The sequence below is a fragment of the Rhinoraja longicauda genome, chromosome 26 (assembly GCF_053455715.1).
Source record: "Rhinoraja longicauda isolate Sanriku21f chromosome 26, sRhiLon1.1, whole genome shotgun sequence".
In the NCBI taxonomy this organism is placed as follows: domain Eukaryota; kingdom Metazoa; phylum Chordata; class Chondrichthyes; order Rajiformes; family Arhynchobatidae; genus Rhinoraja; species Rhinoraja longicauda.
Window position 1 is genome coordinate 14,993,332 of NC_135978.1, and position 21,336 is coordinate 15,014,667.

A 21,336-nucleotide genomic window follows, 5' to 3' on the forward strand; every position below is an offset into this window, starting at 1 on the left:
GGCAGCCAAACACAACGGCGCGGCCATCTTGAACAAAATGTTAATTCAATCACCCACAGTCCAACAATAAAAGCACTAAACAGGCACCCAAAATTACCCAACCCCAAAAACCCCCCAAAACACAGTCCAACAATAAAAGCATTAAATAGGCATTCAAATCACACACCCCAAAACCCCCAAAAACACAGTCCAACAATAAAAGCATCAAACAGGCACTCAAACCACCCAACCCCAAAAACACACAAAAAAAGAAACATCCATCAAAGAAACATCCATCACAGTGAGTCTCCTCCAGTCCTCTCTCTCCTCACTGTGATGGAAGGCCACAATGTCTTTCCCTTCTCCCGCTGTGCCTCGCCCGCAGTCAGGTTGTTGTGGTTGCAGGCCGCACCGGACGGTCCACAGCGGGCCGAGCCCAAGGCGCGTCGCGTCGCAGCCGCTCCCGCAGCCTCCGAAGACGGCCGGCTCCGCCGATGATAAGTCCGATCCGGGGCGGGCGAACACGCTGCTGCCGCTGTTGTTGCACGTCGGGGCGGTCGTGGCTCCCGACATTGAAGCCCCCGCCCAGCAGAGAAATATCCCGCGGCCATCCTAGGCCGCGCCGGACGGTGAAATGTCCGCGCCCCATGCCCCGCGATCCGGGGCGGGCGAACACGCTGCCGCTGCCGGAGCTCCCGATGTCGGCATCCACGCGGCCCGAGCCTAAGGCGAGTCGCAGCCGCTCCCGCAGCCTCCGAAGACGGCCGGCTCCGGTGGTGGTAAGTCCGATCCGCGGGCTCTGCGAACCAGAGCCCTGGAGGCCGACAGCTCCAGGAGTTGGGCCGATGGTAGGCCGCAGCAGGAACGGAGACACGGCCCAGAAAACAAAGGTCGGGTCTCCGTTCTGAAGGGACACATATTTACAGTGTTAGTTTCCCCCTCCCCCCCACATACACACATAGTACACAAACACAAAAACACCACATCACAACTACAATTAAGACAAAAAAAAACCCAACAAAAACACAAAGACAAATGGACCGCAGGTGAGCGGCAGCTGCTAGGGCAGTGCCGCCATTTTGTCAAAAACACAGCAACTGTCCCATTACCTCTTGGCCTCTGGCTGGTGGAAAAGTAAAATGACAGTTCCTGCAGTTGTATGAGAATGTTCTCGAGTTGTTTTGTTGTTTTTAAAGTCTGCCCTGATGGTTTAGTAACGTTAGCCGTAGCGTCATACAGCGAGGAAACGGGCCTTTCGGTCCAACGTGCCCACTCTGACCAAAATACTCCGTCAACACTAGTCCAACCTGTCTGCGTTTGGCCCATACATCTGTCTAAACGAATCTTATCCATGCACCTGTCTAAATGTTGCAATAATACCCGCCTCAACTACCTCCTCCAGCAAGTCGTCCTGTACACCCCTCAACCTTTGTGTAAAAACCAAAAAAAAATCCACAAAATTAAATCTTTCCCCCCTCGCCTTAAACCTATGTCCTCTGGTTCTCGATTTCCCCTCCTCTGGGCAAAAGACCCAATCTATTCCTCTCATGATAAAAAACATTATTCCTCAGGTTCCTATTAAATCTTTCCCCCGTCGCCTTAAACCTATGTCCTCTGGTTCTCACTTTCCCCTACTCTGGGCAAAAGACCCAATCTATTCCTCTCATAGTTTTGATGAGGATCACCCCTCATCCTCCTGTGCTCTGAAGAATAAAGTCCTAGTGTGCTCAGCCTCTTCCTATAGCTCAGGCCCTCGAGTCCTGGCAACGTTTTTGTAAATCTTCACTGCACCCTTTCCTGCTTGGCAATATCTTTCCTATAACATGGCGACCAAATCTCCAGTTATCCAGTGAGTAACTAAGTTTTGTGTTCTAGTGATGATAAGTAGTTTGCTCCCTGGTCTACTGTTTGGCATGCCTCTTGATGACTTGTGTGCGGAGAGGGACAGTTTGGCATGCCTCTTGATGACTTGTGTGCGGAGAGGGACAGTTTGGCATGCCTCTTGATGACTTGTGTGCGGAGAGGGACAGTTTGGCATGCCTCTTGATGACTTGTGTGCAGAGTGGGACAGGGTCCCATTCCTAGCCATAACTATTGGTGGGAAATTTGGATGAGATGAAGGTGTGGCTTGGTGAGAATATTAGCCAAAAAGAATTGAAGGATTGTTTTAAACGATGTTCTTAGAAGCAAGATAGACAAATTAAAGAGTTTGCTTGATGATAAGACCATGATAAAGCAAATGGCACATAGAGATGAATTAATTAGACATTAGACAGTAAAATCTTCTGGCAGATATATTTGCAATTTTGGCAATTTTAAGTGAGGCATTCACTGCAGTGGCATCAATAACATAATTAACAGAGAAAACCTGTTAATCTTTCTGATTTTATTAAAAGCCTCTCGCATGCAAAAAATTCCACCTCTCAAGTTCTTAAGATAAAGAGATCTTTATGTTGTACATGGGTGCAAGGCTCTGTTATTTACTCTTGTTAAAATCTTGCCAAACTATTAATAAACCATATAATGTAAAATAAATGTCAAGATGCACTGTACCTCATGATAAAATGTAAATGGAAGTGATCCTTGTGTCTGTTTTAACGTGGCTTTTTTTTCTTTAAACAGATCAAATTGCCTATAAATGAAAAGAGTAATGGCTCTTTGCTTTCCAGTCCATCTCTGCCATCTCCTAATCAGGTACTTTATTGCTGTTGTTATTATTTTGTAAAAAAGATTTGCAGCATTCATCAGATTGCTTCCTTTGGCTTTAATTCAGCAAATCTTCCACAGTGACTTCAAGTGTTTCTCATCACTTTCCGATGGAACAAAATTACATGACTTTCTGTTTTGTGCTTAGAGCAGGAAGACAGGAAAATCCAAGACTGACTCTTCAGGAGAGAAAAACATCATAATACAAAATGTTGTAAAAGCATAGAGCATGCTCCCAGAATTATATCTTTGTTTAATAATTCCATTTTTTTTGCTGGACCATCGGTCAGGAAAATTGATCTGATGGACTAAATTACGGAGACGAATAGGCTAATTATTTTTCTTCGATCCTTATAGATACCTATATCTTTGAAAGATTTGGGTATCTCTATTTAAAAAGCGTTCTAAAGAATCATTCCTGAGCCGAGATGGTGAGCAGCCGTACATCCACAGTGAACATAAATAATAGTATTTATTAATAATAACATTAATAATTTGCAGCACTTCTAATAAAACAAATTTGAAAATGAAATTTCCCCTTTGAATGTGTATACTGACTTCGCAATGAATGATGTGTTTAATTTCAAATGGAATTTCATATAGCTTTATATTTCATAATAAAGAATACAAAGCAGGCAAAGTCAAATATCTGCCAAAAAAACAACTTTTGGCACGAAGAGCTTGCACCGACAAATCTTCTGGTATGAATTATGCTGCTGCCTCTGATTCTAATCATTGCCTGTGTTAATAAATGGTACTCTTCCAGTCAACTCAAATGTCAGTTAGCTTAACTGCGTTAACCATCTGTAATAATAGTTTACATTTAATGCCTATTTGAATGCCTATTTGACAGAAATTTTCGCACCTTAAAAAAAACACCTCAAAAGAGACAGATCTTCTGCAACACTTACAATAAATATTTTTATTTTCTCAGACCTTGCTGGACATATTTACAGGGGTAAAACTCTATTTGCCTGCATCAGCGCAAGACTTCAACAAAATTCGGCGGTATTTCATCACATACGATGGTGACCTGGTTAAAGAGTATGATATAGCCACAGCAACACATCTGATTGGTGAAGTAGAGGATAACTCGTGTGCCAAACGTGTCTCTGTGAATTGGATCTGGGAGTGCGTCAAGAAAAGACGGCTGGTTCCACCATTCTGAAAGGATGAATTCTTCACAACGAAGCAAAAGGATAAAACTCTCATCTGAGATGAACTACTTAACTGAGAGATTTTAGATTTGCAGTCTTCTATATCATGGGGATGAATGAGATTGCAGACTGGAATTCTGTCCTTGGTGTCATGTAAATACGATTCTAGACTTTTGTAGTAAGATGTATGGAAAGAGGTGCTGCAATTGTCTTTACTTGCTTTAATGCTCCTGTTTCCAACATACATAACAGTTTCTGCACTGTGGTGCTATATCTGACTTTATTCGAGGCAAGGGAAATGTCCATTCTAATCCACAGACTTAATAGGAAGCTAAGTTGCAGAACCCCTTGTGAAAAGACAACTTCTTGAAGAACAATGATTGGTGTTCAACCTGGAGTCAGGATGACTTTCTACAAATAATAAAATTATTCACTTTGTTTTATGCAGTTGAAATTTATAGTTCATCGATTTAAAAATGAAATTTGCAGATGCTGGAAATCCGAAACAAAAACAAAATGTTGAAAAATCCGACAGAGTGGGTGGTATCTATGGAGAAAGAAATGTTATAGATCTATGATCCTTTGTAGATCTGCAGTATTGACTACTTCTGTTCTGAGTTTTTCCCAGAATTTTTATAGTTTCAACCTCGGCATAATTCCCTCTAACCTGACCTCTTGATTCCTAAGTTTTTGCAGTATTTTGGTACATTTTGCAGAGGACAAAGGTTTCGGGTGAAACATAAAGGTACATTTCCTCCTTTCCCTGATAACGTGCCCAGGAACTGCATTATTGGTATGTTATTGAGACATACAGGTAAAATAAAGTGTATGTTGAATTAGCTGGTCTCAGCTAAATATTGGACGGGGTGGTTATGTAGTAGCAAAATCATGAGCCCATGGTCCTCTGCAGCCATTCTCTCATTATCCCCTGTGAGTGTTACACAAGTGTTGTTGTGGTGCTCTTCGAGCATCCATGATGAATTGGCATCAAGGTGCCTCAAGTATGGCCATTTGGACAAACCTCTTATCAGAGTGGGCTCTGCTACCTGTCAAAGAGAAAGGCTTGCATAAAATTTCTCCACTTCCTCATTAGCTTTTTAAATTCTTTGTAGAGACTGCTATATGTTTTTAAAAAAAACACATTTATGTAAAGTGAATAGGTGAGGGTTTGGAATGCTGCTGATGTTTCCATAATGAAGTTGCATTACCCATCAGTGATTTGCTCAAATCTCTGCAAACAATTTGGATATTTTTTCTTAACTAAATCTTTTGGCTTTATTTTTTTTCCTCCCCTACCTCTTCCCAGCTCGCAGCTTGGCAAGTTATCAAAAGTTGTGGGAAGAGAATTCATGGAAACTGTCTAAATTTCTCATTTAGCTATGATTGCTGTTTAAAGAGTTTATAAAATGGGAATGTTTCATGTGACCCAATATGAATTGTGTGTTTATTTACTAACTATGATACATTGAGAGTGTATTTTGGAGTCCCTCAGACTTGATTTAAATTATTTTTGCCAGCTTCTGAATTGTTTTGTAGATCAGTACATTATGAACAATTCATGCTGACATATCAGTAAATGATCTACCTAAAAAAAACCCAGCCGGTTTCTGCCATCTGTGTAATTTAATAAGGAAGGTGAAAGGGAGATGGGAGACATGAAAGCAAATTTGCATTCTACTTTGGTCTTGGCTCCTCAGAAGTTCCATGTTTCTTTTTGGTGGTACTCCTGTGAAAGGGAAAGAAATGGGCAAGAAAAGCAGACGAATACAGAAACAGGGAGTGAAGATTATTTTATAAAGGATGAGGAAAGACAATGAGAAAGAGAACATCAACTTAACGTTAGAGTTGTTGGAAATCAGAATAATTAACAATTGCCTGTCCGGCGTTTTATTGTGGTTTGGAAATTTTTGGGAGATGAAGGATAACTAGGGTTTATCGAGTTTGGACTCTTGGGTGGGTAGAGTCAAGGGTTCCGTGACCAAGAGGGAGGAGGAGAACTGGTGAGTGGGAGTACTCTTGCTGATATTCTGCAGGGTTTGAAGACAGATCATCATCACCTTTTCTTGGGCATTTTGGGATGGGCAGTAAATGCTGGTCTTGCCAATGATGGGCAGATCCTGAAAATGAAGCTGAAATACGGGGATAAGGAGGGCGACAATATCAAGAACGTAGTTTTCAATCCACCCTCATTAAATTTGGTATCCCAAAGGCTTGCATAGACAGTGAAGCATTTCTCAAATTGGCAGGGTTTAAAATACTTATCGCCAAGAATTTTCCAAGCCATGATGGAGCGAACTGAATTGAAGATAAAGGTTGACTGGCCAATTTTTGTATTGTTCCAAAGAAATACTGTCACTGTTGTGTAAGTAAACACAGTAGCAAATGGCAAGTGTGGCAGATTTCTTCTTGTCTGCTTTATTTTATTAATATCTGCCAAATAAAGTAGTTAGATTTAAGGTCTCATCTGAAGGAAAGCACTATCATCAGTACAGGATTCACTCTCTCGTTCTCAGCTGTTGGGCTAGATTATCCACTTGGGAATCTAGAATGGGGTTTGAACCGCAGCCTTGAGTCTGAGGGGGGAACATTGTCTCTGTCTATTCTAGGAAAGTGGGGGAACTGTGTAGATGAGAGTGGATCAGATAGGAATATTTGGGTGCAGACAAAGTTGAAGTGATTTGTTGGAGAGAGAAATTAATCCACAGGACATGGTGTTACCAGTCCAAATGCAACCGTGGACCTGTAGACATGGCAATACTGTGGCAATTTGGAGCAGCGGGTTATATTAGAAAACAAGAAGTTTGCACCTAATATTGCATTGGCTTTATTAATTCAAATTGAGGTTGCGAAGGATTTCCCATCTTTGATTTGAATGATTGGCCCGGTTAGCAAATTTATGATGATAACGACAATGTGCATTTATGTCCATCTATCAGCCATGTTTCACGGACAACCACCACGTCAAAAAGCTTCACATGTCTATCTATGCTCCTGTTCATTGACTTTATTTTCTCATGCATTTAACTAATGTCTAAATCATTGCAAGGTTTGGTAACACTGATCTTCCAGCTTTCCTCTGTCTTCCTGATGCATTAATGCAGCTTCCCCCCCCCCCCCCCCCCCCCCCTCTGTGTCTTGTTTCAACTCCCCCTCCTGAAACTGTGAGGTTCCCATTCTCCTAGTAAGCTGGTTTAAATCCACCTCCTGTGCACTGGCAAGGACTCTGGTGTGCTTTTTTTTTAAAAACCTCCTGTCTTTTTTAGTCCTTATCTGGCTTTGCCATTTTTCTCTCTCTTTTTTTCTTCTTTTTTCAAATACTTTATTCAGCACAAACGCTTGATACATCACATCAAAACCACATTCAGAGGTTAGAAAACATCAAGTAATCATTATAGTACAATGTTGCCTTCATTATTTACAATGCTCTTAATCCCCCGCGGTGACCAGCGCCCACGGAAGGCCTCCAGGACGGGAGACTCAGGACCGCTGCAGAAACCCAATGCTTCCTATTTCCCCAGAAGAAGTCCACCAGCTTCTTCTGTAAAGTAGTTGCAAAGATGGAGGGCGGGACAAGAGTAGCCAGCCGGTACCACAACATGGAGGCCACCAGCTGGTTTATGACCAGCACCATCCCCTGAAAAGAAAGGACTCCAAGCAGGCCTGACCAGCGCCCCAGCCGCGCCACGACTTTCATCTCCAGCTCCTGCCAGTTCGCCGGCCAAGCATCCTCAGTGGGACTCGGGTACACCCCCAGATAGAGGAGGTGCGTGGTGCTCCACGCATACAACGCCATCTCCTCCGGCAGGGAGTCTACCTGCCACTGATCCACTAATAGTCCAGAACATTTACTCCAGTTCATCCTGGCGGATGATGCAGCTGAGAAAATCTTCTGGCAGTCACGCATCCTCCGCAGGTCACCAGGGTCAGTGAACGTAAGGAGCACATCATCGGCATAAGCCGAAAGAACCACCTCCATCCCCGGACCTGGTAGAGCCAGGCCTGTCAACCTCCTCCGAGGAAGACACAGGAATGGCTCTACACAGACCGAGTACAACTGACCAGACATGGGGCACCCCTGACGAACCCCCCTCCCTAAATGAATGGGAGCCAACAACACCCCATTAACCTTCACAAGACACTCCGCTGCAGCGTACAAGAGCCGGACCCTGGCTACAAAATGCGGTCCAAATCCGAACGCTTGCAGCGTCCCGAGTAGGTAGTCGTGATCTACCCTGTCAAAAGCCTTCTCCTGATCAAGAGACAGAAAGGCTGCTGACTGACCAGTGCCCTGAGATAGATGAATCAGGTCCCTAACCAGGTGGATGTTATCCTGAATGGACCGACCAGGGACTGTATAGGACTGGTCAGGGTGAATCAGTTGAGACAGCACAGAGCCCAGGCGATTTGCCATCGCCCGTGCAAAGACTTTGTACTCTGTACAGAGGAGAGAGACCGGGCGCCAGTTCTTCAACAGGCGGAGTTCGCCCTTCTTGGGCAGCAGGACAACGACTGCTCTGCGCCACGAGAGGGGCATCTCCCCGGTCGCCAGGCTCTCCCCCAGAACCTTCATGTAGTCACCCTCCAGGACATCACAGAAGGCTCTAACAAATTCTACCGTCAACCCATCCAGCCCAGGGGACTTGCCCCTCCTGAGCTGGTGCAGGGCACGTGTCAACTCCTCCAATGATAAGGAGTCATCCAGAAGATCGGACACTTCCCTATCTACAGTCGGTAGACCCTCCCACAGGACCCGCTGAGCCTCCCCGCTGCAACCATCTGCGGAGAACAGGGTCCCATAAAAGGACCGGACTAAAGCACTGATCCTCTCTGGATCTGTGACGGAGGAGCCATCATCCGCGAGCAGCTCTACGAGCTGTTTGCAGGCTCCCCGCCCCTTCTCCAGAGAGAAAAAGAAAGGTGACGCTCGGTCCAAATCGTGCAGCATTTGGACCCGCGACCTCACGTAAGCTCCTCGGGACCGCTCAAGCAGCAGGTTCCTCAAGGCTTCCTTCTTCCCCTGAAACTCTCCCCATTCACAGGAGTCCTCACCAATCCGACCCAGGCGAGACTCAGCCCCCGATAGCTCCCTCTCGAGCTTCTCAACCGCTGAGTCCCGCCTTCTGGTCGACCCCCACGTATATTCCTTACAAAAGAGACGGATGTGAGCTTTCCCCACATCCCACCACTGCCTAAGTGAAGAAAAGCTCCCCTGCCTCCCTCTCTACTTCACCCAACTCCGTCTGAATGACTCCCGGAACACGTTAGAGTTATTTCCTCACATTGCTCTTGGTCACAGAAACATCCCCCTTGAGGAAACTTGAGAAATCCCCAAGCTGAAGCCTCACAGACGCAGGAATATCACTTTCCTTGCTGCCAAGGATACTATCAAGATCCTTAATAAATCCTGGCAGCTCTCCCCACCGCCTCCGCGTTGTTTCAACTTTAGTCCTGTTACATTTAGTTGTTTTGAGAAATTCCTGAATCTCACGGATAAGGGCTGCGTTAGACACAGCCCTGGAGTCTGGGCGCTCCGCCAACCCACTCACACCTGGAGCAGCAGCCTCCTCTGCACATCGCTCAAGGCCAGTGTCAGAGTCCGTGGGACTACAGCTTGCCGAAAGCTCACTCACCCCACTGCACAGGCCGAGCCCATCACTCTCCCCCTCCTCCGGCATGACACCACCCCCAGGATCAATGCCGAGGGAGGGTCCCGATGCCTCTGACAGCAACAAGCTGTCCGGAGAAAGGCCAGGCTCCTGCACTCTCCCATCACACCCCACATCTGGGTCTGGGGAAGAAAAAACAGCAGGCACCCCCGGGGTCCCGGGTGTTCTTGGAGTCTCCCCTACTACCTCAACCGGTGAGGCATCACACCCCTCATCACCTCCTCTGGTTCTAATACAGAGCACAGACTGGAATGTTTGATCTCCCGATCCTCCCCCCTCAGGCTGACTCTGCTCATCCCCCATCCCAGGGGGCACATTTCCAGGGGAGTCAAACCCATCAACCGGCGTGCCATCACCCTCAGAAGGCCCCTGAAACGAGGGGACCTCCTCCGACCCAGGGGACACACTCCCAGGGGCACCAACCCCGCTACCCGATGAGATGACTCCCTCGGAAAGCCCCTGAGACGAGGGGGCCGCCACCAACCCAGAGGACACGGTTTCAGGGGAGGCGATCCCAGTAACACCTGCAGAAGGTCCCTGAAACAGAGGCTCAACCTCCGGCCCACAAGTCACCAGTCCGTGGTCACCGCTCTCGACAGGGGTGGAAGGTCTCGAAGTATCCGTCCCCCTTAATTTGGGCCCACGCTCATGCTCTTCCTCGCTTTCCGACAGCCTTCTTTTTGTCCCGGTGGCTATGGGAGGTGCGGTGACCTCCATAGAGGAAGGGTCCTCCACCTCCGCACCACCCGCTGCCCCCTTTCTACTCCCATGTTTGCTCCCCCCTGCCCCCTTCCGGTTCACCTCAGCTCCTTGCTGAGCCAAACCAGGTGCGCCTTGGACTTCACTGGGCCCACTGGGCAGGAGCCCATCTGCTATTGATTGATTCCCTTGGAGGGGCTTATTCTTCTTCTTATCCTTATTCTTAGTCTTCCCCTTCTGCGTCACCCAACCTCCCTCCCCCCCTTCACCCTTCCCCTGCGCCTCGCCATCTACCACCTCCACAGGTTCAGGGTATGGGGGGGGGGGGCCCTCACTGCTCCGGGTCACCAAGGTAGTACTTGCAGCCTCTGATGGGTTGGCAGTGCCGTCCCGGGTTACCGAGACGGAGCCAGCAGCCCCAGCCGAGTCAGCAGTTCCACCCCGGGCCACCGAGGCTTGGAGGGCCGCCCCGGATGGGCCAGCACTGCATTCCTGGGCCCCTGCGTTAGAATTTCTCGCAGTGGCCCGGCTCCTGGGACACTCTCTACGGAGATGTCCAAACTCCTTGCACGCGTGACACTGTGCCTCTCCCCAGCTCCAATACACGCGATTAGAGAGACCCTTATGCTCCACAGCGAAACTCCCCTCGGCACCCAACCCCACTTCCACCTTCATAAACACGCGCCTCTTAAAGCTCAGCACCCCTTTCTCATACGGGTCATTCCCGGGGTGCATGAGCCTAGTAAGTTTAGACCGCACCTCCCCAATCTTCATCAAGTGTGGAAGGATTTTTGCATCCCGGAGAAACGTGGGACATTTCCGTAGGAGAACCGATTTTACATTGGACACCCACGGTTCCACCTGTAGATGGACCCCCTCCACCGTGAGCCCCTTCTCCAACACTTGGGCCACATCCTTCCGGGACTTCAGTATCAACTGAACCTTCCCTCCTGCACTCTCGGAAGAGGCAATGACATCCCTCTTGAACAGATCATGCAAGCCCTTTGCAATTGCAGCCCTGCTCCACGTGAACCCGGTTTGAACCGAGATCCCGTAAATATCCCAGTCCAAGTCAACATGAGGCTCATCCACGAGTGGCCTCGAGGCCGCCGTCGAAGCCGCCACTGCGTAGCTCTGAACCTTAGGCCGAGCCCCCGCCTTCATGACAGTGGCACACCTCAGCTCCAGGGACAGCAGCACCTCAGCTCAAAAGCGATCCTCAGAGACAGTCACAGTCTGAATGAGCAGCAGAAGCAGTTTCCTCCAGCCAGAGAAAGGAAACCTCCACAGTCCAGAGCAGCTTTTGGATGGCTCTTCAAAGCCCTGACAGAAGCAAAAGATACCCTCTTCACGTTAAGCCCAGGCAACAGCACTGTGCAAAACGGTATTGGGGCAGAGAGTCGGTGCTATAAATGTCAAAGACACCGAAATCATTCCTACCCACGATCTCCAGGCACTCTTGGCAATCCGCCAGCCACGGCTGCTCCCACCGCGGTGCAGAGGAACTCAGGAATTCCACACGAAATGGAGAAATCCTTAAACAAAGGAAAGTTTCCACAGTCCGACGTTCGGTCAAACTATGAAATCTCACTGCAACTGTTCCTCCTCCTTCGACAAGAACCTTGAAAGGTTGCTTCAAAACTTCTCAGTCGCCGGAGCAGAGAAAAACACGACCTCTCTCTCTCTCTCTCTCTCTCTCTCTCTCTCTCTCTCCCTTCCTTCCAGTTTTCATACTTGAGTGAATGGATAGTCAACAACTGTCTTAGATTCAATATTTTTATTTGTATCGATACATTCATGGGAACAACGATAAAAGAGCATCAGGATATGACAAAGCAAAACAATTCCTGCTGAAAAGTTTCAAGTGCCGTAAATGCTTATTTCAGAGACATTTTTAGGGACGCACAACATGATCATTCACTTTTGAGCTTAGCTGAAAACAACGGCAAGCATTTGTAGGCAGTAAATTAGAAAAAGAAGGGCCTGGTAGTCTGTTTAGGACATTAGTTAAAGAATAATGCAGGCCATTCCTTTGGGCTTGATCTATGGCATTAATAATGGTAAACCTGAACTATTGGACAGGTCATCCAGCCTAATGTTTGACATTTGACTTGGTGCAAACGAAAACGGTTATTACTGCACAAAATGCATTATTTTGAGTTAACTGGCCTAATAACAGCATATTCTCAATCTTAGGATCAATGGTCACACTCTTGACTCACTGGTGGATTGGGTGCTGCTGCCAACTATAGGCAGCTTGTTACAAAAGGCCACGCCTTTGACGGCATTAATGAGCTTTAAGCGATATTTGGTGCCAGCGTAAAAATACACAAAAGGATTCAGAACACCATTGGCATAAAGGGCAAGAACACAACAGTAATAAAACACTCCGACTTGTTGGTAATTTTGGCAGCTCTTGACTCTCACAATGGACACAATTAAACGTGTTACATTTATAGGAAGAAAGCATATTACAAAGATGCACACTATTACTATCATCATCCTGACTGCATGTTGGCCTTTTTCTGAATGAGTAGTTACTGTCAAATTGGCCAATTTCCTTTGAATAAGTAAAGTTGACACCAGCAAGGATATAAATGGAATTCCAAAGGTCAGAATAAACAACATAATAGTGGAAAAGAGTAAATCTTTCTCTATGTTTGGTTGATTGAAGCTCATACAATGTATTTTTCCATTCAGTTCAAAAACATTAGTTCTAAAAAAAGCCGGAGATGCGAATAAACCTGCTAACAACCAGGTCATGACACAAATTGCAATGGTACGTTTCTTTGTAATCCTGCTTTGGGACTGGATAGGCTTAATGATCAGATAACATCGATAATTGCTGATGCATGTCAGGAAGAAGGTACTTGCCAACACGGTGAAATAAATGAAGAATGATTGGAATTTGCACACAAAGTTTCCAAATATCCAATCATTGTTGTTGCTGTGGTAAATTATTACGAGAGGATTAGAGAGTGTAAAAAGCAAGTCGCCGATGCACAGATTCAACATCAAAATGTCAATTGGGGTCTTTTTCTTCACGTGCAAGCAAAATATCCATAGGGCGAGACAGTTGAAGCTTGCAGCTAAAATGAAGAAGATTGTAAGGGTTGGAGGCATCATTCTTGTGAGGAACTGTTCATCCAGCAAACATGTTCTATTAGTTGTGGTTATGACTGATGAATTGCCTGTTTCTTCAGTAGGAGCCATCTATGACTGTAAGAGTAAGAACCAAAAATATAATTTAATTTGACCAACCCTTCTCCAGCTTTGCATGACTTTTTGGTGATGAGCAGACAGTGCTGTGGAACATTGGATCATGGCTACAGACCTGCTTTACTATAATACTTTGCACTTGGTCTGTTTCACAATGGCTTTAGTGGAGCTTCATCAGTTAATAAAAGGAGACTAAGAGCCCTGAGAGTGTGTTTTTGAATTCATTCCTGTAAATGTAAAGCTGTGATGGTCCCACAGATAAGTCTTGGTGTCTTCCACTCAAGGACTCCTGTACATTGTGTCCTCTTCCATTTATTCACTGCCATCCCATACTCCAGCCCCCACCCCACGCACACACCTGCTTCCGATCCACTCATAGTGTATCCCCTGAATCTCCACCCCTCTGCGTTTGATTTTGGTTGGAACTTAGCAAATTCCTTTTGGTAAATGAAGTACACAGAGTGGCCAAGCTGGTAGAGCTGCTGTCTTACAGCACCGGAGACCCGGGTTCGATCCTGACCATGGCTGCTGTCTGTGTGAATTTTGCATGGTCTTCTTGTGACCACATGGGTTTCCTCCAAGTGCTCCAGTTTCCTCCCACGTCCCAAAGACATGCTGATGAATTTGGTTAAGGTTAATTGACCTCTGTAAATTGTGCCCTACATCATAAGGTTATAAGGTCATGTGATAGGAGCAGAATTAGGCCATTCGGCCCATTAAGTCTACTCTGCCATCCTCAGATATGGTGCCCAAAATTGGTCATGTGTAGGGAATGGATGCGAAAGTGGGATAACATAGAACTAGTGCGATCATGTGATTGATGGTCGGCGTGGTATTTCTGAAGAACGTGGATAGATGACGTTTCAGATCAGGACACTTCTTCAGACTGAGGTAAGGGTCTTAACCTGAAACATCACCTATCCATGTTCTCCTGAGATGATGCCTGACCTGCTGAGTTACTCCAACACTTTGTATCTTTCTTTGTAAACTAGCATCTGCATTTCCTTGCTTCTCCAGCACTTAATTAGAAATGTATGGCTTTGACAAAAAGCCACTACATTCACATGACTGCCACAACAGGCCCCTAAGCAGACACTTGCATTCTGAGCTCTGCCACATCAGATATACAGAGGAAAAAAAATCACAAATGTTCTTAAAGCCTCCTTGAGAAGAGCGGTGTAACATTCTCACCAACAAATGGTCATTCCTGGCCTTAAGTAGCTGAAAATAACAAGGGAGCATTCATGATATCATTGAGAACCAGCAGGAAGATCCTGACAATATGGTACTTGGACTCCCAAAGCAAAAACGTTATTCTGGACTCTATTATGGGAGATCACTAGGTGGAAGAAAAACCGAGCAAAGTCTCTTCATAAAAATGTAACATTGTGACTGATTCTGGCTTCTGAGCTCTTTAGATTCTCCGGCCTGTTTGCTCTTACAATGGAGTACAGGGTTGGGATGGTGTTGAGAGCCTGGGACCATTCAGGGAAAATACAGAAACTGCCAGCATGAACGATGGAAGGATTGTACCCATCTCCTGAGCGAGAAACCACCCACCCTGACCCCCCACCTCCCCAACCCCAGCTCACGAGACACATTCTTGCCTCAGTTGAGACAGAGTTTGCTGGTCCCTCACTGGTTGGGCAAAAACGCCTGTTTACATGACCCTACCTCTATGACCCTACTCATTAAGTGATCAGAATTTTAGAAATGGAGATGATCGCTTACCAGTCTGTCTTGACGTCCCAGTGCAGCAGTGACAGTGCTCAGCAAGAATATCTATTGACATTTGTTTCACAACTCTTACTCTTCCTGGCGTGGATGATAAAACTTGGGTTGACTAATTCTGGCTTCTGAGCTCTTAAGATTCTCCAGCCTGTTTGCTCTTAAAATGGAGTACAGGATTGGGATGGTGTTGAGAGCCTGGGGCCATTCAGGGGAAGTACAGCAACTGCCAGCATGAGCGATGGAAGGATTGTACCCATCTCCTGAGCGACCCTGACCCCCCACCTCCCCAACCCCAGCTCACGAGACACATTCTTGCCTCAGTTGAGACAGAGTTTGCTGGTCCCTCACTGGCCACCCTTGAGCTGAGTGGCAGCAGTCGTTGTCTTCCCCCAAGGGACTGCTAACAGAAAAAATCAATGCTCCCTACAATAGATTCTTAATAACTACTTCTTTGTTTTACAAACATGAGGACGTTAGCGGGTCCAGAAGGCTTGATTATAAGGAGGGGATGGACAGGCATGGTCTTTTTTCTCTGGTGTGCATGAGACTGAGATGACTAATAATCAAGAGGTGCATAGCAGATAAGGTGAATAGCCACAGTCTTTTGGTGGGTTTAAAAGTAAAGGGCACAGATTTAAGGTGAGAGGGGGGAAGATTATAAAATGACCTGAGTAACAATTTTTCACTCAGAGGGTGGTGAAGCGAACTGCCAGGGGGAGGGGTATTATGATCATTAAAAGACAAGACACAAGAGAATGCAGATGATGGAATCTTGAGCAAATAACAAACTGATGGATGAACTCAGGTCAGTCAGCTTCTGAGCGGGAAATGGACATAATGTCATTCCTGGTTGGGACCCTTTTCCAGTCACGTAAAAATACACTTGGGTGGGTACATGGATAAGAAAGTTTAGGAGGGATATGGGTCAGGCGCAGGTAAGTGGGACTACTCATTTAGGCAACCTGGTCAGTATGTACGAGTTGGGCAAAAACGCCTGTTTACATGACCCTACCTCTATGACCCTACTCATTAAGTGATCAGAATTTTAGAAATGGAGATGATCGCTTACCAGTCTGTCTTGACGTCCCAGTGCAGCAGTGACAGTGCTCAGCAAGAATATTTATTGACATTTGTTTCACAACTCTTACTCTTCCTGGCGTGGATGATGAAACTTGGGTATAATTCAACATGCTGCATGTCTGAAAGTTACCAAATATTTTTGTTTAAATCAAGAAATGAGCTAAGTCAAGTTCCTGAAAGACGAAAGAAAAGATGATTTCATAAATAGTCCGATTTGTTTGTCAATTCTGCATTTCCTTTAGGATTTGGTGGGCCGAAAAGGCCTGTTTCCGGCTGTATATATATGATGTATGATGATGATGTTCAGAAGTTATTCCACACTCAGCATTTTAAAAAACCTGATTGGAATTGTTATTTCACAGCCTTGTGTACATTGTGTCACACTTATGCCACGGAGCAAGTAAATTTAAAGCCTGCAATAATCCAGAAAACAAATTTCAATACTTGTATGTTTGAAGTTTTACATGAATTTGCAATAAATAATGGTCATTTGTAAAAGTGACCACAAAGCGAAGAAGTTTACATTCTCATGCGTAGGAAGTAATTGCAGAGGCAGTTTTACACCAAGGTAGATACAAAATGCTGGAGTAACTCAGTGAGACAGGAAACATCTCCGGATAGAGGTTTACACCAAAGAGAGACACAAAATGTCTTATCCAGAGATGTTGCCTGTCCCACTGATTTACTCTTAAAGATAGTGGAGTCAAGGGAAGGCAGGAACGGGGTTCTGATTGTGGATGATCAGCCATGATCACAGTGAATGGTGGTGCTGGTTTGAAGGGCCAAATGGCCTACTCCTGCATCTATTGTCTATTGTCCTGCATTTTCTGTCTATCTGCAGCTTACATTCGCAGTTGGGTTCATGAATGTCCTTTGGCAAAGGGGATTTGCTTTGACTCATTTGTCGTCTGAATGGTTGACCTGGTTTGACTTCAGTGACTCTAGTCCCAAAATGGCAGACTGGGACGACCTTAGTAAACAACCTTTCATACTTGAGCAACTTCTTCTTCTTTCCTGTCCATGAACAACTTGGGGATGCGCAACGCTTGGTCACCTGCAAACTGAGTTGATGTTTGAGCGGTGTCAGACTAGAATTGTGCTGCAAACATTCAGGCAGATGATACAAGAGAAAATGTGGCAACATCATTGGATTATGGGATCATGGACTAAGAGGGATGGCAAATGACTGAACACTTGTGGTAAATACCGTACACCGGGGTATAGAGACCTTGAAATCTGCTGGCAAACAAAATGTATAAAGCTCGAGAATTAAGAATGTAAAAAGACTTGATAAAGACAGATGTGAAGTATCAGCGAGATCCTATTTGCTAAGTTGCATCGACCAGAAACTATTGAGGAAGGTTTTTTTCAATTCATTCTAGGATGTGGACATTATTGGTCATTCCAGTTGTTATATCCAGCTCTTATTCCCACTCTTTTGAACCATCAGTACTGTTTGGTGGAGGCTTCCAGGATAATGACACAAGGCAGTGTAGGAACAGGTGCATTGGGTGAACAAGTTGGAGGTGGTGGTGTTCCCAGTCACAGGCTGGTAGAGCAAATGGCAGAGCCTTGTGAGTCGCTGCAGGGTAGCTTAGTAGATAGTTCACCAAGTGACCTTGCAGGTGGGGAGAGTTAGGTTGGCAGGCAGTGTTGGCAAACTAGTGTACCTGCCATGGTATGGTCAGTAGCGTTTTGGTCTCTGATCTTAATGTTTAAGGTTTAATGTTCAAGTGCCACAACAACGTTGTTCCTCACAAATTGAGATGGATAACGAAGTTGAGCTCCAAAGGCAGGCTGCACCGCAGTAACTGTGGTATTTCAGACAAGTTTTTAAACATGCATATATGGTTCGGGTTCAGAGAAGACCGGGATTTTATCCATTTTAAATTTCTTTTTGCTGACGTTGAGCTTCTCGAGTGTTGCTGGAGCTATTTACTCTGGTGAACCAGTTAGGTCATTGATCAATTGTGATGTCCAAGATATTGATGCTGAAGAACATGAACCTCCAGGACAGATGATTTGCTGGCGATTGGGTTATTTGCAGATGAGACAAGAAATGAAGACACAAGGAACATAGAAACATAGAAAATAGGTGCAGGAGTAGGCCATTCAGCCCTTCGAGCCAGCACCACCATTCAATATGATCATGGCTGACCATCCAAAATCAATACCCCATTCCTGCTTTTTCCCCATATTCCTTGATTCCTTTAGCCCCAAGAGCTAAACATGAAAACATCCAGTGAATTGGCTTCCACTGCCTTCTATGGCAGAGAATTCCATGGATTTACAACTCCCTGGGTGAAAAAGTGTTTCCTTACTGTGACCCCTGGTTCTGGATTCCTCCAACATCGGGAACATAATTCCTGCATCTAGCATGTCCAATCCCTTAAGAATTGATGTTTCTATAAGATCCCCTATCATCCTTCTAAATTCCAGTGAATACAAGCCCAGTTGATCCATTCTTTCATCATATGTCAGTCCCGCCATTTCGGGAACTAACCTGGTGAACCTGCAGTACGACCTCCTTGCTCCTACACTCAAATCCTCTCACTATGAAGGCCAACATGTCATTTGATTTCTTCACTGCCTGCTGTAGCTGCATGCTTACTTTCAGTGACTGATGTATAAGGACACCCAGGTCTCATTGTACCTCCCCTTTTCCTAATCTGACACCATTCTGATAATATAAGAAAATAACTGCAGATGCTGGTACAAATCGATTTATTCACAAAATGCTGGAGTAACTCAGCAGGTCAGGCAGCATCTCGGGAGAGAAGGAATGGGTGATGTTTCGGGTCGAGACCCTTCTTCAGACTGATGTCAGGGGGGCGGGACAAAGGAAGGATATAGGTGGAGACAGGAAGATAGAGGGAGATCTGGGAAGGAGGAGGGGAAGGGAGGGACAGAGGAACTATCTAAAGTTAATGCGGACCGAGCGCAGGTGTTCAGCGAAGCGATCGCCGAGCCTGCGCTTGGTTTCGCCGATGTAAATAAGTTGGCATCTAGAGCAGCGGATGCAATAGATGAGGTTGAAGGAGGTGCAGGTGAACCTTTGTCTCACCTGGAAAGACTGTTTGGGTCCTTAGATGGAGTTGAGGGGGGAGGTAAAGGGACAGGTGTTGCATCTCGTGCGGTTGCAGGGGAAAGTGCCCGGGGTTGGGGTGGTTTGGGTAGGAAGGGACGAGTGGACCAGGGAGTTACGGAGGGAACGGTCTCTGCGGAACGCGGAGAGGGGAGGGGATGGGAAGATATGGCCAGTGGTGGGGTCCCGTTGTAGGTGACGGAAATGTTGGTGGATGATATGTTGGATCCGCTGGCTGGTGGGGTGGAAGGTGAGAACGAGGGGGATTCTGTCCTTGTTGCGAGTGGGGGGAGGGGGAGCAAGAGCGGAGCTGCGGGATGTAGAAGAGACCCTAGTGAGAGCCTCATCTATAATGGAGGAGGGAAAGCCCCGTTTTCTGAAGAACGAGGACATCTCAGAAGCCCTAGTGTGAAACACCTCATCCCGGGCGCAGATGCGGCGTAGACGGAGGAATTGGGAGTAGGGGATAGACTTTTTGCAGGGGACCGGGTGGGAAGAAGTGTAGTCCAGATAGCTGTGCGAGTCAGTGGGTTTATAGTAAATGTCTGTCACTAGTCTGTCTCCTGTGATGGAGATGGTGAGGTTCAGGATAATAACCTGCCTTCTTGTTCTTGCCACCAAAGTGGATAACCTCACATTTATCCACATTAGACTGCATCTGCCACGCATCTGCCCACTCACCCAACCTATCCAAGTCACCCTGCAGCCTCATAGCATCCTCATCGCAGCTCACACTGCCACCCAGCTTTGGGTCATCCGCAAACTTGGAGATGTTACATTTAATACCCTCGTCTAAATCGTTTATGTTGTAAATAACTGGTGGCCCAGCACTGAGCCTTGCGACACCCCACTAGTCACTGCCTGCCATTCTGAAAAGGACCTGTTAATTCCTACTCTTTGCTTCCTGTCTTCCAACCAGTTCTCTATCCACTTGTCGAAGAGGACCCTACCCCCAATACCATATGCTCTAATTTTGCACACTAATCTCTTGTGTGGGACCTTGTCAAAGGATTTTTGAAAGTCCAGATACACCACATCCATTGACTCTCCCTTATTCATTCTACTTGTTCATCCTCAAAGAATTCCATAAGATTAGTCAAGCATGATTTCCCCTTCATAAATCCGTGCTGACCGATCCTGTCACTGCTTTTCTCATGCAGGTTCTGGAACCTTGGCCAAAACTCAAAGTGCTGGAGAATCTCAGAAGGTCAGGAAGCATCTGCAGAGGGAATGGATAAGCATCGTTTCAGGTCAGGATGCTTCTTCAGACCAAAAAGGGATTTGGTTGATCCAGTAAAGGTGCCAGATCAAGAACTATGGCAGCATGCCCTGGGGCAGTTTTGCAAATAGATGCGCATCCATACACATTGGGTTAGAAAATCAAACAAATGAGACCACAGAAAACCAAAATGCACTTTGTCCTAAATTAAACTGAACTGTAGTTACATCATCATGTGATTGGGCAACTTTGCAGTAACTGTGATAACAATCTTAATGTGGAGCCAAACTGCCGTTGGAGCAATTATCGATCTCAGTACAATGAAGGGGCCTGAATTTGAATCAATACATGCTTGTCTTCCTAAAAGTGGGGAAAATAAGGTTGAGGAGGAAATACTTTAGTAGTGCCACTTTTTGGAATATGGAACTGATTCCCATAGTGAGGACTGCGTTGGAGAATACACATAATGTGAAAGTGAATTGAATAAGGAATATAAAATGATAAGTGTGGTAACAAGGAGATGGGGGTCATCATCACTGAGGCTCCACGAGCAAACCCGAACAACTGAATCACCTCTTCAAAAGATACAAAATCTTGGCAGGTATGAGGTTGATGCAGCTGAGGAGCGCAGTGCGGTTTTATAGGCAGATGGTTGTAGAAAGGGTAAAGATGAAAAGGCACAAGGTGTGAGACAGAAAGAATGAAGAGTTCCAAATTGTGAAGCTAGAGGAAGGAATTTAGGTGGAAGGGGATGGGGGGGGAGAGAGAAATAGATGTGAGTCCAGGTGGGGCACA

General features: G+C 46.0%; 1 protein-coding gene across 4 annotated transcripts in view; it reads left to right on the forward strand.

Moving 5' to 3' along the window:
- Window positions 1-5,413, forward strand: part of lig3 (ligase III, DNA, ATP-dependent) — a 34,373-nt gene extending 28,960 nt beyond the window's left edge. For all 4 annotated transcript variants that reach the window (XM_078422127.1, XM_078422130.1, XM_078422128.1 and 1 more), the window contains exons 20-21: window positions 2,602-2,673; window positions 3,620-5,413. In XM_078422127.1, coding sequence (XP_078278253.1) covers window positions 2,602-2,673; window positions 3,620-3,853 — 306 coding nt within the window. In that variant the 3' untranslated portion in view covers window positions 3,854-5,413. The remainder of the gene's footprint in view (window positions 1-2,601; window positions 2,674-3,619) is intronic.
- Window positions 5,414-21,336: the final 15,923 nt, after the last annotated feature.